Source organism: Silurus meridionalis, chromosome 12 (genome assembly GCF_014805685.1).
Source record: "Silurus meridionalis isolate SWU-2019-XX chromosome 12, ASM1480568v1, whole genome shotgun sequence".
In the NCBI taxonomy this organism is placed as follows: domain Eukaryota; kingdom Metazoa; phylum Chordata; class Actinopteri; order Siluriformes; family Siluridae; genus Silurus; species Silurus meridionalis.
Window position 1 is genome coordinate 3262700 of NC_060895.1, and position 21399 is coordinate 3284098.

The 21399-nt window shown below is 42.9% G+C and overlaps 2 protein-coding genes and 4 non-coding genes across 8 annotated transcripts in view; 2 read left to right on the forward strand and 4 right to left on the reverse strand.

The window, feature by feature from the left end:
• On the reverse strand, window positions 1–72 carry trnag-ucc. Its single transcript has one exon. It is a non-coding gene; the product is annotated as a tRNA-Gly (tRNA).
• A 6493-nt stretch (window positions 73–6565) lies between these two features.
• Window positions 6566–6637, reverse strand: trnag-ucc. Its single transcript has one exon. It is a non-coding gene; the product is annotated as a tRNA-Gly (tRNA).
• Window positions 6638–9648: 3011 nt separating this feature from the next.
• On the reverse strand, window positions 9649–9720 carry trnag-ucc. Its single transcript has one exon. It is a non-coding gene; the product is annotated as a tRNA-Gly (tRNA).
• A 1090-nt stretch (window positions 9721–10810) lies between these two features.
• trnag-ucc lies at window positions 10811–10882 on the reverse strand. The gene has a single exon. It is a non-coding gene; the product is annotated as a tRNA-Gly (tRNA).
• Window positions 10883–11182: 300 nt separating this feature from the next.
• On the forward strand, window positions 11183–14989 carry LOC124394155 (integrin-linked kinase-associated serine/threonine phosphatase). 3 transcript variants are annotated; one of them, XM_046862263.1, is made up of 10 exons: window positions 11183–11433; window positions 12009–12101; window positions 12197–12314; window positions 12516–12622; window positions 12740–12830; window positions 12984–13071; window positions 13435–13565; window positions 13661–13780; window positions 13978–14059; window positions 14709–14989. In XM_046862263.1, exons 1-10 carry the CDS (start codon window positions 11385–11387, stop codon window positions 14847–14849), a joined length of 1020 nt encoding a protein of 339 aa, XP_046718219.1. In that variant the 5' UTR covers window positions 11183–11384; the 3' UTR covers window positions 14850–14989. The 3 variants fall into 3 exon arrangements, with proteins under 3 accessions (XP_046718219.1, XP_046718218.1, XP_046718220.1); XM_046862262.1 differs by having other exon boundaries at window positions 11185–11433; window positions 12737–12830; XM_046862264.1 differs by having other exon boundaries at window positions 11375–11433; window positions 12009–12091; window positions 12737–12830.
• A 720-nt stretch (window positions 14990–15709) lies between these two features.
• Window positions 15710–21399, forward strand: part of zgc:162872 (BAR_ACAPs and ArfGap_ACAP domain-containing protein) — a 9814-nt gene continuing 4124 nt past the window's right edge. The window contains 10 exon segments of the mRNA XM_046862253.1: window positions 15710–16177; window positions 18144–18201; window positions 18273–18392; window positions 18482–18535; window positions 19273–19331; window positions 19441–19624; window positions 19929–19973; window positions 20635–20730; window positions 20832–20906; window positions 21041–21132. Coding sequence (XP_046718209.1) covers window positions 16125–16177; window positions 18144–18201; window positions 18273–18392; window positions 18482–18535; window positions 19273–19331; window positions 19441–19624; window positions 19929–19973; window positions 20635–20730; window positions 20832–20906; window positions 21041–21132 — 836 coding nt within the window. The 5' untranslated portion in view covers window positions 15710–16124.

Here is a 21399-nt window from a genome sequence, read left to right on the forward strand (position 1 = left end):
TGCGTTGGCCGGGAATCGAACCCGGGTCAACTGCTTGGAAGGCAGCTATGCTCACCACTATACCACCAACGCATATGAGAAAAATCTGACAAATCCATTCATCCCTGAATTCAGTCCCATTTTTTCATTCTTCTTTTTCGGTTGCTCCCATTAGGGGTCGCCACAGCGGATCATCCGTCTCCATTCACCCCTGTCCTCTACATCTGCCTCTTTCAAACCAACTACCTGCTTGTCTTCCCTCACCACATCCACATCACTCGTCTCCACCCACTCCATCCTTCACTCTTTTCTTCACTTCTCTAACACAGTCTCCATTACTTTGCACTGTTGACCCCAGTTACCTAAACTCCTCCACCTCTTCTCCCTGCAACGGCTCCCCTCCACTGCCCTCCTTCTAATTCACACACATACTCTGTCTTACTCCTACTGACTTTCATTTCCCTTCTCTCTAGCATGTACCTCCACCTCTCCCGGCTTTTCTCCACCTGCTCCCTACTCTCACCACAAATCACAATATCATCCACAAACATCATAGTCCATGAAGACACCTGTCTGACCTTGTCTGTCAACCTGTTCATCACCATTGCAAACAGGAAAGGGTTTAGAGCCGATCCTTGATGCAATCCAACCTTCACCTTGAACCAGTCTGTCCTTCCTACTGCACACTTCACTGCTGTCACACTGTGCTCATACATCATACCTGCACCACCCTCACATAATTCTCTGACACACCTGACTTCCTCATACAATACCAGAACAGCAGCTTAAATATGAAGATTATTTATGAATATTTTTTGTCATAAGATAAGATAAGATAAGATAAGATAAGATAAGATAAGATAAGATATACCTTTATTCGTCCCACAGTGGGGAAATATCTTTGTTACAGCAGCAAAGAGAGAAAAAAATAATAAAAAATCCAAATATATAAAAAAATAGACACATACTATAGTAAACAAGTATATACACAACACAATGTATAAATACAAATAAGGAAAAAGTATGTATTGCAGGTATTATTGCACACAGGTGGTATTGCACGTATTGCAGGTAATATTTACATTTACATTTACGTTTGCGGCATTTAGCAGACGCCCTTATCCAGAGCGACGTACAAAAGTGCTTTGAGTCTCTAGTAATGAATAAATCAACACTGGTACGCAAGATTACAAACTTAATATAAATATAACCCTTGAATTCTACAAGTTCGGAAGTGCTAATTTAAGTATTTCAGGAAGAGGTAGGTCTTCAGTCATCGCTTGAACATAGTCAGCTACTCTGCTGTACGGACATCAAGGGGAAGTTCATTCCACCACCTCGGTGCCAGAACAGAGAAGAGCCTTGAGGTGTACTTACCTCTCATTCTGAGAGAAGGAGGTACCAGTCGAGCAGTGCTGGAGGATCTCAGACAGTGTGGTGCAGTGCGAGATGTGATAAGGTCACTGAGGTAAGATGGTGCTGGTCCATTTTTGGCCTTGTAGGCAAGCATCAGTGTTTTGAATCTGATACGTGCAGCTACTGGAAGCCAGTGAAGGGAGCGCAGCAGTGGGGTGGTGTGGGAGAACTTGGGCTGATTGAACACAAGTCGTGCAGCTGTGTTTTTGGATCATTTGCAGTGGACGAATAGCGTTCAGGGGAAGACCTGCCTGCAGAGAGTTGCAGTAGTCAAGTCTTGAAATGACAAGAGACTAATCAAGCACCTGGGCAGCCTGTATGGACAGAAATGGTAGAATCCTTCGGATGTTATAGAGAAGAAATTGACAAGAACGAGCAACATTAGTGACATGTGGGAAGAAGGACAGTTCATTGTCCATAGTTACCCCAAGGTTACGAGCAGTGGCTGAAGGGGAGAGCAGAGAGTCATGAAGTGTTATTTGGAGATCTTGACATGGAGATGACCTGGATCTTGACCTGGAGATGACACACAGGTAGTATTAATACACAGTTAAACAGTAATAACAGTGTGTATTTTTGTGACTGGTTCACTGGGAGCAGCTTTGATTCTAAGTCTAATAGCAGCAGGGAGAAAAGACCTTCTGTAACGCTCCTTCAGACACTTAGGATGTAACAGTCTGTCACTGAAAGAGCTGCTCAACGGTGAAACGGTTTTATACAGGGGGTGAAAGGCATTCTCCAACAATGATGATAGTTTTGCTACCATCCTCCCTTCTCCCACCTCCTGTACAGTGTCCAGGGAAATCCCCGGGACTGAGCTGGCCTTCCTGATCAGCTTGTCCAACCTCTTCCTGTCTGCAGTAGAGATGCTGCTGCCCCAGCAGACCACACCATAGAATCTGGCTGTGGCCACCACAGAGTTAAAAAAGGTCTTCAGTAGCTCTCTTTGCACTCCAAAAGACCTTAGTCTCCTCAGCAGAAAGAGTCTGCTCTGCCCTTTCTTATAAATTGCCTCAGTGTCCAGTCCAGTTTGTTGTTTAGGTAAACACCCAGGTATTTGTAAGAGTCCACTCTGACAATGTCCTCCCCTGAATGTTTACTGGTGGTAATGAAGTGTGTTTGTGCCTACGGAAATCCACCACCAGTTCTTTGGTTTTCCCCGCATTTATCTGGAGGCAGCTAAAATGGCACTAGTCCACAAAGTTCTGTATAAGTCCTCTGTCCTCTGTCATCATCATCTGTGATCAGACCGATAATGGCAGAGTCATCAAAGAAACTTCTGCAGGTGACAAGTTGCTAAACTAAACATGAAGTCTGCAGTGTAGACGGTGAAGAGAAAAGGGGCTAGAACCGTTCCCTGCGGGGCTCCAGTGTTGCAGACAATCATGTCAGACTCACAGTCACGAGTCCTCACATACTTTGGTGATAAATACACTCATCCGGGAACTCGGTCACAGCTTACTGGTTTGGGATATATTCAGGATTTACAAAAACACAAGTTTAAAGAACTAAAAAACGTCTGAATATGTAGATCACAAATATAAATGTTCATTTAATTGCATTTATAAATTAGTCCCTATAGGTTGATCCCTAATTATTGAGCCAGTGGTGAGAGTAGCAAGGCAAAACCTTGAGAGGACCCAAACTCCAAAGGAAACCTGTACTCATCTGGGTGACACTGAACGTCCATTCATTCTAGTTTTTCTGCTGAGGTTCTCAACTGTTCATTGATTTAGACTCGAGCGTGAAACTGTTCATGGTGATTGTGAACCACTGTAGCAGACTGTTTATATTAATTTCAGTCTAAATAAGGTCTCAAAAGGAGTTTTTCATTTGCCATTCTCACTGGTTCATTCTTCTTCTTCTTTCGGCTGCTCCCATTAGGGGTCGCCACAGCGGATCATCCGTCTCCATACCACCCTGTCCTCTACATCTGCCTCTTTCACACCAACTACCTGCATGTCTTCCCTCACCACATCCATGAACCTCCTCCTTGGCCTTCCTCTTTTCCTCCTACCTGGTGGCTCCATCTTCATCATTCTTCTACCAATATAATTTATGTCCCTTCTCTGCACATGTCCAAACCATCTCAATCTCGCCTCCCTCACCTTGTCACCAAAACATCCTACATGCGCTGTCCCTCTAATAAACTCATTTCTAATCTTGTCCATCCTCGTCACTCCCAATGAAAACCTTAACATCTTCAGCTCTGCTACCTCCAGCTCTGCCTCCTGCCTTTTACTCAATGCCACTGTCTCTAATCCATACAACATCGCAGCTCTCACCACAGTCCTATAAACTTTCCCTTTCATTCTTGCAGATACTCTTCTATCACAAATCACTCCTGTCACTCTTCTCCACCCACTCCACCCTGCCTGCACTCTTTTCTTTACTTCTCTAACACACTCTCCATTACTTTGCACTGTTGACCCCAGGTACCTGAACTCCTCCACCTTCTTCACCTCTTTTCCCTGCAACCGCATCACTCCACTGCCCTCCCTCTCATTCACACACATGTACTCTGTCTTACTCCTACTGACTTTCATTCCCCTTCTCTCCAGCGCATATCTCCACCTCTCCAGGCTCTTCTCAACCTGCTCTCTACTCTCACCACAAATCACAATATCATCTGCAAACATCATAGTCCAGGGAGACTCCTGTCTGACCTCGTCCGTCAACCTGTCCATCACCACTGCAAACAGGAAAGGGCTCAGGGCCGATCCTTGATGCAGTCCAACCTTCACCCTGAACCAGTCTGTCGTACCTACTGCACACTTCACTGCCGTCACACTGTCCTCATACATGTCCTTCACCACCCTCACATACTTCTCTGACACAGCTGACTTCCTCATACAATACCACAACTTCTCTCTTGGCACTCTGTTGTACGCTTTCTTTAAATCCACAAATACACAATGCAATTCCTTCTGTCCTTCTCTATACTTCTCCATCAACATCCTCAAAGCAAATAAGGCATCTGTGGTGCTCTTCCTTGGCATGAAACCATACTGTTGCTCACAGATGGTCACCTCTTCTCTCAGCCTGGCTTCCACTACTCTTTCCCATAACTTCATGGTGTGACTGATCAACTTAATTCCCCTGTAGTTACTGCAGGTCTGCACATCTCCCTTATGCTTAAAGATCGGTACCAGCACACTCCTTCTCCATTCCTCAGGCATCCTCTCCCCTTCCAGAATCCTGTTAAACAATCTGGTTAAAAACTCCACTGCCATCTCTCCTAAACATCTCCACGCTTCTACCGGTATGTCATCTGGTCCAACCGACTTTCCATTCTTCATCCTCTTAATCGCTGCTCTCACTTCCTCCTTACTAATCCTATTTACATCCTGCTTCACCAACTGCACATCATCCAACCTTCTCTCTCTGTGATTTTCCTCATTCATCAGCTGCTCAAAATACTCCTCCACCTTCTCAACACACTCTCCTCACTAGTCAACACATTTCCTCTCTATCCTTTATTGCTCTAACTTGCAGTACATCCTTCCCAGCTCGGTCCCTCTGCCTGGCCAATCGGTATAAATCCTTTTCTCCTTCCTTAGTGTCCAACCTCTTATACAGCTCCTCATATGCCTTTTCCTTGGCTTTCGCCACATCCCTTTTACCTGCTGCCGCATCTCCTTGTACTCCTGCCTACTTTTCTCATCACTCTGTCGATCCCACTTCTGTTTTGCCAACCTCTTACCCCTAATGCTCTCCTGCACTTCCTCATTCCACCACCACGTCTCCTTGTCTTGCTTTCTATTTCCAGATGTCACACCAAGTACTTTTCTAGCTGCCTCCTCATCACTCCTGCAGTAGTTGCCCAATCATCCGGCACCTCTTCACCACCACCAAGCCCCTGTCTGACCTCTTCCCTGAACCTCACACTACACTCTTCCTCCTTCAGTTTCCACCATCTTATTCTTCTTTCAATCCTTACTTTCCTCCTCTTCTTCTTCGCCTCCAAAACCATCCTACAGACCACCATCCGATGCTGTCTAGCTACACTGTCCCCGCCAACACCTTACAGTCTCCAATCTCCTTCAGGTTGCATCTCCTGCATAGCACATAGTCCACCTGTGTGCACCTTCCTCCACTCTTATACGTCACCGTATGATCCTCCTTCTTCTTAAAATACGTGTTCACCACTGCCATTTCCATCCTTTTAGCAAAATCTACCACCATCTGCCCTTCCACATTCCTCTCCTTAAAACCATACCTACCCATCACCTTCTCATCACCTCTGTTCCCTTCACCTACATGCCCATTAAAGTCTGCCCCAATCACCAATTGTTCTTTTCTAGGTACACCATCTACCACTTCATCTAATTCACTCCAGAATCTTTCCTTTTCCTCCATCTCACAGCCAACTTGTGGAGCATAGGCACTGATGACATTTATCATCATCCTTCAACTTCCACCTTCACGATCATCACCCTACCAGAAACTCTCTTCACCTCCACTACACTCTTACTGTACTCTTCCTTCAGAATCACCCCTACACCATTTCTCTTCCCATCCACACCATGATAAAACAGTTTAAACCCACCTCCAATGTTCCTGGCCTTACTCCCTTTCCACTTGGTCTCCTGAACACACAGCATATCTACCTTTCTCCTCTCCATCATATCAGCTATCTCTCCCTTTACCCATCATAGTACCAACATTTAAAGTACCAACCCGAAACTCTACTCTCCTACACTGCTCCTTTTCCTGCCGTCTCTGTAGACGTCTTCCTCCTCTCCTTCTCCTCCTTCGGCCAACAGTAGCCCAATTTCCACCGGTACCCTGTCGGCTAACGATACCTGTGGCGGTCGTTGTTAACCCGGGCCTCGACCGATCCGGTATGAAATTCTCCTTTGTGATCCGCATATTTGATTTGGCACATGATTTACGCTGGATGCCCTTCCTAACGCAACCCTCCCCATTTACCCGGGCTTGGGACCGGCACTAAGAGTGCACTGGCTTGTGCCCCCCTAATAGCTGGGTTTTTCTCACTGGTTCATAAATTAGTGATAAACTTACATGGACGCATTTATAAATCTATATCTATACATCTATTTAATTCTGTAAAGAGACTTTTTTTTTAACTATGTACACTGTCCTTTTACAGAATTAAACAAATCTACAAATCAAACTGAATTTTGTTTTAGCCAAGAAAGATTAGCTCTGCGTTGGCTAGGAATCGAACCCGGGTCAACTGCTTGGAAGGCAGCTATGCTCACCACTATACCACCAACGCATGTGAGAGACGGGACAAATCCATTCATTCCGGAACTCATTCTCATTTTTTCATTAATTTTCTTCTCTTTCGGCTGCTCCCATTAGGGGTCACACAGCGGATCATCCTTCTCCATTCCCCCCTGTCCTCTACATCTGCCTCTTTCAAACCAACTGCATGCATGTCCTCCCTCACCACATCCACATCACTCTTCTCCACCCACTCCACCTTGCACCCTTTTCTTCACTTCTCTAACACACTCTCCATTACTTTGCACTGTTGACCCCAGTTACCTAAACTCCTCCACCTCTTCTCCCTGCGACCGCTCCCATCCACTCACCCCGCCATTCACACACATGCACTCTGTCTTACTCCTACTGACTTTCATTCCCCTTCTCTCCAGCACATACCTCCACCTCTCCAGGCTCTTCTCCACCTGCTCCCACCACAAATCACAATATCATCCACAAACATTATAGTCCATGGAGACACCTGTCTGACCTCGTCTGTTAACCTGTCCATCACCACTGCAAACAAAAAAAAGGGCTCGCAGCCGATCCTTGATGCAATCCAACCTTCACCTTGAACCAGTCTGTTGTTTCTACTGCACACTTCACTGCTGTCACACTGTCCTCATACATCATACCTGCACCACCCTCACATAATTCTCTGACACACCTGACTTCCTCATACAATACCACAACAGCAGCTTGAATATGGAGATTATTTATGAATATTTTTTTCATAAGATAAGATAAGATAAGATAAGATAAGATAAGATAAGATAAGATAAGATAAGATAAGATAGGATAAGGTAAGGTAAGGTAAGGTAAGGTAAGATAAGATAAGATAAGATAAGGTAAGATAAGATAAGATAAGATAATATAAGATAAGATAAGATATACCTTTATTCGTCCCACAGTGGGGAAATATCTTTGTTACAGCAGCAAAAAGAAAATTAAAACAAAATAAATGCAAATATATAAAAGAATAGACACATACTATAGTAAACAAGTATATACACAACACAATGTATAAATACAAATAAGGAAAAAGTACGTATTGCAGGTAGTATTGCACACAGGTGGTATTGCACATATTGCAGGTAATATTGCACATATTGCCCGGATTATTACACAGTTAAACAGTAATAACAGTGTGTATTATTGTGACTGGTTCACTGGGAGCAGCTTTGATTGTAAAGTCTAATAGCAGCAGGGAGAAAAGACCTTCTGTATCGCTCCTTCAGACACTTAGAATGTAACAGTCCGTTACTGAAGGAGCTGCTTAACGATGAAACGGTTTCATACAGGGGGTGAAAGGCGTTCTCCAGCAATGATGATAGTTTTGCTACCATCCTCCTTTCTCCCACCTCCTGTACAGTGTCCAGGGGAATCCCTGGGACTGAGCTGGCCTTCCTGATCAGCTTGTCCAGTCTCTTCCTGTCTGCAGTAGAGATGCTGCTGTCCCAGCAGACCACACCATGAAATATGGCTGACGCCACCACAAAGTCAAAAAAGGTCTTCAGTAGCTCTCCTTGCACTCCAGAAGACCTTAGTCTCCTCAGCAGAAAGAGTCTGCTCTGCCCTTTCTTATAAATTGCCTCAGTGTTGTCTGTCCAGTCCAGTTTGTTGTTAAGGTGAACACCCAGGTATTTGTAAGAGTCCACTCTCACAATGTCCTTCCCCTGAATGTTCACAATAAATAATAATAATAAAATACAATAATTACAGCAGTATTTCCACTCTAATTACAGACAAGATAAAAAATAAAAAAAAGCCAAAAATTCCCAAAGAAAATATACAAGCTCCGGTATGTACACAGCAAATAAACAGGCTAGATAGAAAATGTGGGATAGATCGGACCTGACGCATCATGAGTTGAGACACGAAAGTGATTTGTAGAATCCATCGAGAATTACAATAGAGCGCAGCAAGAGAAAGAGAGAAAGATTAATTTACCACAATCGAAATGTCAGACAGATTAAGCAAGTCACAGATCTGGTGCTCGTAATCAAGCCATGTTCTAGTCAGTGAGAACTGTTTGTCCAGTCCAGTTTGTTGTTAATGTGAACACCCAGGTATTTGTAAGAGTCCACTCTCACAATGTCCTTCCCCTGAATGTTCACTGGTGGTAATGAAGTGTGTTTGTGCCTACGGAAATCCACCACCAGGTCTTTGGTTTTCCCCGCATTTATCTGGAGGCAGCTCCATTGGCACCAGTCCACAAAGTTCTGTATAAGTCCTCTGTACTCCCTGTCATCATCATCCGTGATCAGACCGACGATGGCAGAGTCATCAGAGAACTTCTGCAGGTGACAGGTTGCTGAGCTAAACATGAAGTCTGCAGTGTAGACGGTGAAGAGAAACGGGGCTAGAACCGTTCATGGGCTCCAGTGTTGCAGACAATCATGTCAGACTCACAGTCACAAGTCCTCACATACTGTGGTGATAAATACACTCATCCGGGAACTCGGTCACAGCTTACTGTTTTGGGATATATTCAGGAATACAAGAACTATAGAACTTAAAAACGTCTGAATATATAGATCACAAATATAAATGTACATTTAATTGCATTTATAAATTAGTCCCTATAGGTTTATTCCTAATGATTGAGCCAGTCGTGAGAGTAGCAAGGCAAAACCTTGAGAGGAACCAAACTCCAAAGGAAACCTGTACTCATCTGGGTGACACTGAACGTCCATTCATTCTAGTTTTCCTGCCGAGGTTCTCAACTGTTCACTGATTTAGACTCGAGTGTGAAACTGTTCATGGTGATTGTGAACCATTGTAGCAGACTGTTTATATTAATTTCAGTCTAAATAAGGTCTCAAAAGGAGTTTTTCATTTGCCATTCTCACTGGTTAATTAATTAGTGATTAACTTACATGAACGCATTTATAAATCTATATCTATTCTTTACAGAGACTGTAAAGAAACATTTTTTTTTAACAATGTACACTGTCCTTTTACATATTTAAACAAATCTACAAATCAAACTGAATTTATTTTAGAAAAAAAAATTAGAGCTGCGTTGGCCGGGAATCGAACCCGGGTCAACTGCTTGGAAGGCAGCTATGCTCACCACTATACCACCAACGCATGTGAGAAACATCTGACAAATCCATTCATCGCGGAATTCAGTCCCATTTATTTACTCTTCTTCTCTTTCGGCTGCTCCCTTTAGGGGTCGCCACAGCGGATCATCCGTCTCCATTCCCCCCTGTCCGCTACATCTGCCTCTTTCAAACCAACTACCTGCATGTCTTCCCTCACCACATCCACATCACTCTTCTCCACTTCTCACTCTTTTTCAGTGGTCGGTCTGTGAGGTAGTCCAGTATCTAGGGAGACAGATTTTGGTCCACTCCCATGTACACCATCTTATCCTTTAGGAGCGCAGGTTGAGAAGTCAAAAAACATGACTCTCACAGTGCTCCCAGCCTTTTTCAGGTGTGAAATAGCCCCATTTAGAAGGAAGATGACTGCGTCTTCCACTCCAATGCCAGGTTGGTAGGCAAACTGAAGTGGATCCATTGATGGGTTCACCAGAGGCCAGAGATGAGTGAGCACCAGCCTCTCCAATGTCTTCATTAGATGCTAGGTAAGTGCTATTTGTCGGTAGTTCCCAAAGTCTTTTGGGCGCGACGTCTTTGGAACAGGCACCACGCAGGATGTTTTTCATAGCTGTGGCACCTTTCCCAGCTTCAGGCTTAGGTCAAACATGTACAGCAATATGCCGCACAGCTGGTCTGCACAGGTCTTTAGTAGCCTGGAGCTGATGCCGTCTGGGCCCGCAGACTTCCTTGCTTTGATCTTCCTGAGCACTCCTTTAACACTATAATTCCTTTAACACTATAATTCCCTCCACACTCACCTCTGAGTTGGAGGTCCTGGGACTCAGCCTGCCGCTGTGTCAATGGATCTCTAACTTCCTGACTGACAGACCACAAGCTGTACGGGTGGGAAAACACACCTCATCCACCCTCACCCTCAGCACTGGAGCTCCCCAGGGTTGTGTTCTGAGCCCCCTGCTGTACTAACTGTACACGTATGACTGTGTGGCCACTTCCAATTCTACCACCATAATAATAATAATAATCATATTTTAAATAGGGATGTGAATATTTTAATAATTCTAAATAAAGAACTGTGTAAACACTAAAATAAAAATTAACATAAAAAAAAGCGATGCGTTGGCCGGGAATCGAACCCGGGTCAACTGCTTGGAAGGCAGCTATGCTCACCACTATACCACCAACGCAGGACAAAGTACGGGACCTCATTGTTATTATTTAAGCATTACTAATATAAAAAAGAAAACTATATATATATATATATATATATATATTTTTTTACATATTTGTACATTTATTAACGTTCGTTTTTATTTTTTCCCCATCACGTCGCACTTCTCCTCGAACACTTAATAATAACTAACTTAACTCTCCGTTCTGTTCACACTCGGGCTGTATTACAAACGGCTTTTCCTCCCTTCATAGGCGCGATACACCAGCTGTAATACAACCCCTTTCCCTCCTCCCTGTGTAGGGAACACTAACGTGTAAAGCATGGATTTAGAAATGAACCCGAGCCAATACACTAAATGCTAGGTATCAGACTCGGTATTGAGCGTGTATATACAATTTAGATTTTTTCTTTCAATTCACACGAAATAGATAAATATATAAAAACATATATGCATATAAAGTAAGAAATTGTTCATATTAGCTAGTAGTGATTCCAGCTTGCTTCTAAATATCGAGATGGATTTGTTTGCAGACCTGCCTGCCCCTACGAGCAATACAAACTCGGGTAAGACAAAAATAATAAAATAATAATAATTATAAAGAAAAAACAATATTTTCCGTTATAATTTTTTGTATAGGTTCCTATTTAACCCCAGTTGATGCGCGCGAGCTAGCTAGTCTCGGCTAGCGAACTAGCTTACTAGCTATAGAGACATATTTATAGAAATGTTTTCTATATATTTTATTTGTAAAGGTGAGTATTTACGATATGAAACGAAAAACGTTATGAATATCGTTTTGTGAGACCTTTCATGAGGCTTTTATCTGGTATTGGCGTTAAAACAGGGAAGAACAGACAAAAGCTAGCATAGTTCAGCTGAATTTTAAGATTAGCTGCAGTCTCTCATTTTCACATTTTGGAAGTAAATTAAAAAAAACCAAACATACATCATTTCAAAGTCTAATTCTTTTTTTTAGGTGATAGTTGTGCCTGGAGAATGTATATGTATAAGAATGTATACCTAAGAACTGCTGCTGTATTCATAAAGACTCCTAAAGTTCATCCCAGGACTCTTCACCTGCATATCAGTTCAACATAAACTGTTTGTTTGTTGTTTGTTTGTTTGTTTATGCGTTTAGGCAGTAAAGACGAATCCAGTGTGCAGATCCGGGGCCAAAAGAGATACCGGGACCCGGACGAAGAGGATGAGGCGGAAAAGAAAGTTTGTAAAGGTTTTCGGCATTTCTGCACTCGCACACCATTACACGGGGTGTGTCAGAGTGTGTGTGGATCTGTTTATTGTGTTTGTGTGTGTGTGTGTTTGCAGGACTGGTGAAGCTGAAGGGTTTTGTGGCGGCCAGGCGTGGCGAGCGAGAAGATATGCAGGATGCTCATGTCATTTTGCCGGACCTCCACGCGCATGCTAAGACGCTGCCTGCACACGTGTGAGTGAAACACACACACACACACACACACACACACACACACTGTTTACACAGGCTGAATCCCAAATCTGTCTACAATTTCATTTCAAAACACCCAGGGCCTCATGCATCTGTGAGCCCAAGAGTGGTTTGGGACACAGCCGAGGGCTGCTCATGAACACTTTATATTGTGGTAAATGTCGTGTTTGTGTGTACGTGCAGGTCCAGGCTGGCGTACTTTGCTGTGTTTGACGGTCATGGTGGTGCTCGAGCGTCTCAGTTTGCTGCAGAACATCTGCATCACACACTACTTAGCAAATTTCCTAAAGGTAATCCCCCCAAGTCATCATCATGACCCTGATCACCACCCAGATCTCACAGACACTTCATTTCACTGTCAGACTTGTTTTCCGTGCTATTTTGAACTCTGTGTTTTCGCTCAGGAGAAGTCGAAAATCTGGACAAGCTGGTGAGGAAATGTCTGCTCGACACGTTTCGCAACACAGACGAGGAATTCCTGAAAAAAGCCTCTAGTCAGTAAGTGTTTGGGTTCGAGTTTATTATATTTATATCAACAATATTATAAAGATTTATTTTATTAATGTTTATGTTGTGGGTTCAGGTCGCAGGAATGCACAGCCTAATTGAACAACTTGTGTGTGTGTGTGTGTGTGTGTGTGTGTGTTGCAGGAAGCCAGTATGGAAGGACGGCTCCACGGCTACATGCATGCTGGCCGTGGATGATGATCTGTATGTTGCCAATCTGGGAGACAGCAGAGTGAGTACTTTCTGTTCATTTCACTACATTCATCAGCTCATTCATAGTTTTTTGGAGGTGTGTGAGGATGTCTGCGGAGGTGTATGAGGGCATATGAGGGTTTATGGGGTGTATAATGGCATGTTTGACGGTGTGTGAGGGTGTATAAGGGTGTGTGTGTGTGGGTGTATGAGGATGTGTGAGGGTGTATAAGGGTGTGTGTGTGTGGGTGTATGAGGGAAAATTTAATGGGTGGAAAATTCAGTGTCCCAATACTTTTGCCGATACAGTGTATTAAATTCAGCACAACCCATATCAGGATAAAGCAGGTACTCTAGATTTGTGTGTGTGTGTGTGTGTGTGTGTGTGTGTGTGTGTGTTTAGGCAGTGTTGTGTCGTATGGAGCACAATGAGGACGGGGAGGAGAAGTGTGTATCTGTGGCTCTCAGTAAAGAACACAATCCCACCATCTATGAAGAGCGCATGAGGATACAGAGAGCAGGAGGAACTGTCCGGTGGGTTTAAGGTTTATGGAACGCTTCCTGATTTGGTTGCTCCCAGTGGACTGTAATGTGTGTGTGTGTGTGTGTGTGTGTGTGTGTGTGTGCAGAGATGGCCGTGTGTTAGGCGTGTTAGAAGTTTCCCGCTCGATCGGTGATGGTCAGTATAAACGCTGTGGAGTGATTTCTACACCTGACCTGAGACGCTGTACACTCAGCCCAAAAGACAGGTGAGACACACACACACACACACACACACACACACACACACACACACACACATTTACCATTAGCTTTGTGCTGTAGATCCATGTTCGGTTGTGTGAAATGTGCGTAAATTGTGTTTGTGTAAGTTGTGTGTTAATACATTGTGCTTTGTTGTTCCGTGTGTGTGTGTGTGTGTATGTGTGTGTGTGTGTGTGTTTAGGTTTGTGATTCTGGCATGCGATGGACTTTTCAAAGTGTTCTCAGCAGACGGGGCTGTTCAGTTTGTCAACAAATTTCTACAGGTGTGTAAGTGTGTGTGTGCACATTATAGTGATGATTATTAATGGGGGTTGTGAGCAGATTAGTGGGATGATGGTTCTAGTTTCTGGTAGGACAATGATGAAGATGTAGGTTTTGGGTGGATTGGCATTAAGGACAGAGGGTTTGGGGTTTGTAACCACTTTAGAGCCGGTTCATTATGATGATGGATTTGGGCAACATTGGAGATGAGAACATTGGAGATCTTTTGTTGGTGTAGTTTAGGATTGGAGGTTCATGCTGACTGATAATGATAATAGGGTCTGGGGCTGATTGGTGATGGTTGTGAAGGTCTAGGGGTGTTGGTGGTTGTGATGGTAGTGAAGGTCAAAGGCTGATTGGTGAAGGTAGGTTTTGGTAATGGTGATGGTGGAGAGTTAGGGCTGATTGATGGTGCTGATTGGTAGTGGTGATGGTAATTTAGAAGATTTAAGGCTGATTGATAATTGAAGTAGTGGAGACTGAATAATGGTGTTGGTGGAGGAGATTTAAATGATGGTTTGTAACCATAGAAACCTATAAGAATTCAGACTAGCAGTGGATTCAGTGCTCGGTTTGGCGTACTGCCTGAAGTTGCAACCGTTCGTCTGTCCATCTTCTCTCTCTCATCTCCGATCTTCTTCTGTCTTCCAGGACGAGTCGGTGGAGACAAAGGAGGGCCAGACTGTGGAGGAGGCGCGGTACGAAGCCGCTTGTCAGAAACTGGCGACCGAGGCAGTGAGGCGAGGCTGCGCAGACAACGTCACAGTCATCCTGATCTCCATTGAATTCTGACACGTTTCTCTCTCACGCTCATCAGCGGAGTGCTCGGCTTCGTGTTGCGTTCGATTCATCTCGATGTGGACATTTCTAAAAGACTTTGATGCTGAGTGTTGGGATTTTCAACTAAATAAAAATCCTTACGTTGTCCCAAATGCAGTGTTTGTATTTATTGTAGTTGATAAAAAGGAAATGGAACCCCATGCGTTAGAAATGAAACACTTCTCAAGACTGTTTTTTTTTTGTTAATTCCTTCTGTCATTTATTTATTTCCTGCCACTGCATGTGAAATCCAAAGTCCTACAAGTGCATGCTTTCGAGTATGTAGTAACACTTTGAGGAAGAACCACATACGGCAGGAAAAGTCAAGTGTCCCAATACTTTTGAAACGACGTTCGCGTTGCTGCAGCTCTCAACAGTTGGATATTTGAATAATCCCGCCCATGTTTATAAAGCCCCGCCCCTCTTATTCAAGAATAACCGCTATAAAATGATTGACAGGACGCATATCCAATCAAACTAGCTTTTCCAGCTAAAGGGTTTACTGAGATTTTTAAAAATTAAATTTCAAATATATATATATATATATATATATATATATATATATATATATATATATATATATATATATATATATATTTGTATTCATTTATTTGTCACTTATTATTCAGATTATTTGTTCAATAAATAATTTCCCCCGCAATGTCACCGCTGTAACTACAATGTAATAACATTGTGTCACATGTGTTTTGGAATATAGGAATAGGGTTATAATTAATGTTTTGTTAAATAAATAAATAGCAATACGTTTCAAAATGGAAGTTTTTACCTTGTTGTGGAAGGGAATAAAAGAAAAAGCGGTTGACTTGTATTGTGGCAGGCGGTTACACGCTGCTTCACACGGAGGCTGTCCGGAAAACCCGTGTGTGTAACAGGAGAACAGCTGCTGCGTTTCCAGGCTGCACACACACACACACACACACACACGCAAAACATGTTATATAAACATTTTAAATGAAAGTTATTTATTATTTTTACACGGTTTTTCTCTAAGCGATAATCTACTCTTTGAGCTCTCGAAATGGTTTCCGTTATACGCCCTGGAAACATCTCCGTTATCTCCTCAGCGACGCGTTAATGAAGACCGGAAGCGTTTATTTTTTAAGTTTGTTTTATGTATTTTGCATTTTTTTTGTCATTCCTTTATGAGCAACGTTTGCATTGAATATTAAAAGTAACATTAATGATATTGAAAGAAACCGGACGTGTAGGCGATCTCTAAAACCCGGTATGGATTACTTCCTGGATTTTGAAGAGTGCATCCGGGACTCTCCGGGCTTCAGGTAGGACTCATAGACGCACTGCGCATGCGCAATCATTCTGCGCCCTAGTAATATTACACTAGACTAAACTATTGACTTTATTGGAATTATATATATATAATTATACACACACACACACACACACACACACACACTGAACAAAATGATAAATGCAACACTTGTTTTTGCCCCCATTTTTCATGAGCTGAACTCAAAGATCTTAGACTTTGTTTATGTACACAAAAGGCCAATTTCTCTCAAATATTGTTCACAAATCTGTCTAAATCTGTGTTAGTGAGCTCTTCTCCTTCACCGAGAAAATCCGTCCATGAATAATCCATGATTATTACACACTTTAACCTGGCCCCATTAAAAGGCCACTTTAAAATGTGCAGTTTTACTGTATTTGGGGGTCCGGGGGTCTGAAAACCAGTCAGTATCTGGTGTGACCACCATTTGCCTCACTCAGTGCAGCACATCTCCTTCACATAGAGTTGATCAGGTTGTTAGTTGTGGCCTGTTGAATGTTGGTCCACTCCTCTTCGATGGCTGTGTGAAGATGCTGAATATCGGCAGGAACTGGAACACGCTGTTGTATACGCCGATTAGGATGAATTGCATGCAGATGAGCTTCCTTGAGACGCTTTTTGACAGTTTGAGCAGAAGTTTTTTGGTTATGCAAACCGAGTTCAGCTGTCCGGGTGGCTGGTCTCAGACAATCTTGGAGGTGAAGATGCTGGATGTGGAGGTCTTGGGCTGGTGTGGTTACACGTGGTCTGCAGTTGTGAGGCCGGTTGGATCTACTGCCAAATTCTCTGAAACGCCTTTGGAGGCGGCTTATGGTAGAGAAATGCACATTTTAGAGTGGCCTTTTATTGTGTCCAGCCTAAAGCGGACCTGTGCAACAATCATGCTGTCTAATCAGCATCTTGATCTGCCACACCTGTGAGGTGGATGGATTTTCTGGGCAAAGGGAGTGAAGTGCTCACGAACACAGATTTAGACAGATTTGTTATCAATATTTGAGAGAAATTGGCCTTTTGTGTATATAGAAAAAGTCTTAGATCTTTGAGTTCAGATCATGAAAAATGTGGGAAAAACAAAAGTGTTGCATTTATAATTTTGTCCAGTGTATATATACTTACATATATATATATATATACACACACAATAGGGTGTATAGAGGATGCAGATGTAGTTGAGGGTTGTTTGCATTGTGTGTGTCTAGGTGTAGTAAGGATAGTGGTAGTTGATGCCTCTCGGTATCAGAGGGTGATCTGTGCCTTTAGTGATATGAGGAAAGAAGGCTGTATATGGGTGTTGTTGACAAACCTGATGGCCTTCTTGTAAAAATTGTTTTTCAGCCTTGAAAATTCTGCTTTTGACACTCTTGTGGCATCTGCCTGGTGGTAAAAGTGTGAAACAAAACCCATTATTAAGTAAAGAAAGAATTGTACATGTGTCCGTTTACTTGTATTGAGCTTGGATCTTTGAAATGTGTGTCTGTCTGAGGTAAAAGTCGCTCAGGATACTTAAAATCAGGCCTTTTTTCTGTCTCATGGCTTTGTTGAGCTCAGTTCATCAGTGGATCAGCAAAATAATAGATGATTAGTTCTTTTCACTACGTTTCTTCATCTGGTTTGTCCTTATTCTATCATATTGTGTAGAGAGAAAGCTGTTTGTGTGTATTGATTACCTCTGCTGCTTGAGACTGTAAAAATGTCTGTGCTGTACAAATTCATAGTGTCCTACACTGTTTTATTTTGTTATGGAAGCCAGACGAATGTAGTATCTGCATGATGTACAGGATGCTGATGCATCAATCGCAGACATTTTGATCAAAGTTTGATAATTCTTAGTGTGAAAAAAGTCGGTCGGGTAGGAAAGGACATTTTTAGGCGAGAGAGGGAACAAAAATGCTATATATTGTGATCCCTTACCACAGAAGTTTTGAAGTCATGTCCGATTTCTGCCATCGCTTCCACAGGCTATCTTTGGAGCGCTGTGAGAATGACCTAGAGCAGCTGGAAAGTCGCATGGAGAAGGTAAGGATTTTAAGTTTTGGGAACTGTGTGTGGCTTTATGCCCATGTGCCTGACCTTGTTTATCTTTGCAGGTGATGAGGTCGTGTAATAAGACGGTGGAGGACGGTCAGGTCTTTTGTTCGTCCAATCAGCTCTTCATATCCGCTTTGGCCGAGCTCACGTCCCACCATAAAAACAACACTGTTATAGAGGTGAGTGTGTGTATCTATCGATGTGTCAATCAGGTTTTTTACAACACCTACAAATCTAATGAACCTATGACATTTGTGTGTGTTTGTAGAATTGTCTGCAGCAGTTTAATCAGGCTCTGCAGGAGATGATCCACTTCCACATGGTGAGTCCTAAGTTTCTCTCTTTTAAACACTAGAAATAGATAATTCAGTAACTTAGCGAGCCAGTTAGTATTGCAGCAAGTCAGTCAGTGTTCCTGTAAAATCCTGTAATACCGCTGTAAGTCAGTTGCTACCCTAGAGAGTCAGTCAAGACCTCATAAAGTCATTTAGCATTTCAACACCAGTATTCCTGGAATTCAGTCAATAACTTGGTTATTTGGCCAGCAGATATATTTTTAAACCTGCTAGTACCTCATTGAGTCAGCCAGTATCTCATTGATTCAGCCATTACATCATTGAGTCAGCCATTACCTCATTAATTCAGCCAGTATCTCATTGTTTAAGCCGATATGTTTGTGAATTATCCAGTATCTCATAGATTTAGCTAGACTGACTTATCTCAATGAGTCAGTCAGTACCTCAATGAGTCAGCCAGTATTTCAGTGAGCCAGCCAGTATTGCATTGAATCAGCTAATTGATTCAGTCAGTATTGCATTGAATCAGCTTATTGAGTCAGTCAGTATTGAATTTTCAGCCAGTATCTCATTGAGTAAGTGACTATTTCTTTGAGTCAGCCAATATCTCATTGTCTCAGCCAGTACCTCTTTGAAGTATTTCAGTGAGCCAGCCAGTTTTTAATTCATTTAGCCAGTACCTCACTGATTCAGTCAGTATCTCATTGAACCAGTCATCAACACAGTGTTTGAGTCAGTTGATAAATGTGTATATTGTGTTTAGATGCTGCTTGACCAGACTCGGAGAGCGATCACACAACAACTCACAAATCTACTGACGCAGTATGTCTATTGCAACACAACACAGACACACAAATATTTTTTTTTGCTGCACAGGTACACTTATTCATACATAATTGTGCATCATTTGTATGCATGTATGTGTGTGCAGGTTCCTCCCACCGCTGCGTGATGCTCGCTGTGAGTGTGTGCGGATCAGAGACGAGCTGAACACGGCGCTGGTTAAAAGCGCTCAGGTTCCACAGCACAAAGTGGCTGAAGCTGAGCGACACACACACCTGCTGCTCGCAACACGCAAGTGCTACACACACTGCAGTCTGGACTACTGCCTACAGGTAACACACACACACACATACACACAAATACACACACACTCCAAGAACCAACACCTTTGACACACATGTACCAAAACCAACCAACACCTTTGACACACACACATGCAGTTAACACAAAGTAGTGAACACAAGTGAACCACTGATCATTTGTCTACCCAGGACGTGTCCCAAATCACACCCCACTTTCATTTCGTATGCCACATGAATAAAATGATGACTAAGACACCAGTGTGGACACGTCCTAAATGACACACCATTCACTACGTAGTCGTGAATTATTTTAATTTTTTCCTATTCTTTTCAGCTGAATAATTTCCTGACTCAGCAGAAGGTGGACGTCCTGAACTCGGTAAGTATTAAACACAACAAGTCGACTAGTTAAAGTCCTAAATCCTGAACATTTTACACTATACGGTTAGAAGTGTTGAGCCACCAGACTTTAGCAGCCATATGTGTTTTTTCACAAACTGTTACCACAAAGTTGAAGACACACGATTTTAGAGGACATCTTTGGATGTGGGAGCATGAAATGTTCCCCTTCGATTGAACCAGGAGACCCAAACCTGTTCCAGCATGATAATTCTCCTGTGCACAAAGCCAGCTCCATGAATATATACTTTCCCTGAGTTTGAGTGGAAGATCACCTGCTATAGAGCTCTGAGCCCAACCCTATTGAACATTATGAATTGGAACATCACCCCAGGCCTCCTCACCCTCACCTCCATCAGGATCTGACTTTACTAACACCCTGGTGGATGAATAAGATCTCACACAAAGCTCCACCAAAGCTCCACACAATCCAGTGGAACATCTTCCCAGAAGATTGGAGCTAATTATAACAGGAAATAAATTTGTGGAAAAGAGATGTTCAAAAAAAGAACATACCGATCTTGTTCACAAACATTTGCCCATATAGTGTGCACAAATGTATAAATTATAGATATTTGTTTGTTTTTGTTTATTTTTTGTTGGGAATTTCACATTCTTTTTATATGCCTTGTTGTTTGCAGGTTTTCTCCTTCTGTCATGCACAGAACACGTTTTTCCATCAGGGCTTTGACCTACTGAAAGACCTAGAGCCCACTATGAAGACCATGGCAGCTGAGGTACATAGACACACACACACACACACACACACACACACACATGTGCTTTAACCTTGAGACTGTAAATGATAAAAGTTCAGTGTGTGTGTTTGTGTCCACAGCTGTCTGGACTCTCAGCTGAATGCGTGAACAGAAGGAAGAACCTGGAACATCAGCACTTGCTCGTCCAGCAGAGAGTCAGTGTCGTAGCGATGCCATATAATAAGTTATAAATGTATGCCAGCGTTTTGTTGTGTTATAGTGTGTGTGTGTGTGTGTGTGTGTGTGTGTGTGTGTGTGTGTGTGTGTGTGTGTGTGTGTGCGTTTTTAGGATGCCTGTGGGGAGCCTGTGCTGTTCAACGGAGGTGCGATTGAAGGATACCTGTTTAAACGTCCGCGGAGGAAAAACAAAACCTGGAAGAGGTGTGTAGGGGTATGATAAAGAGAGAGAGAGAGAGATGGACATACTAAAAGAGAAAAGGTCAGATTTTTAGACAGACATTAAAAGAGAGAGAGAGAGAGAGACACAGCAAGAGACAGACAGAGAGGGATGAATGGACAGCCAGACAGAGAAAGAGAGGGAGAGAGAGAGAGAGAGAGAGAGAGAGAGAGAGAGAGACCGAGTTAGGGAGAGATTGATATACAGAGGCAGTGAAAGACATGGAGAGAGAGAAAGACGAAGAGTCAGAC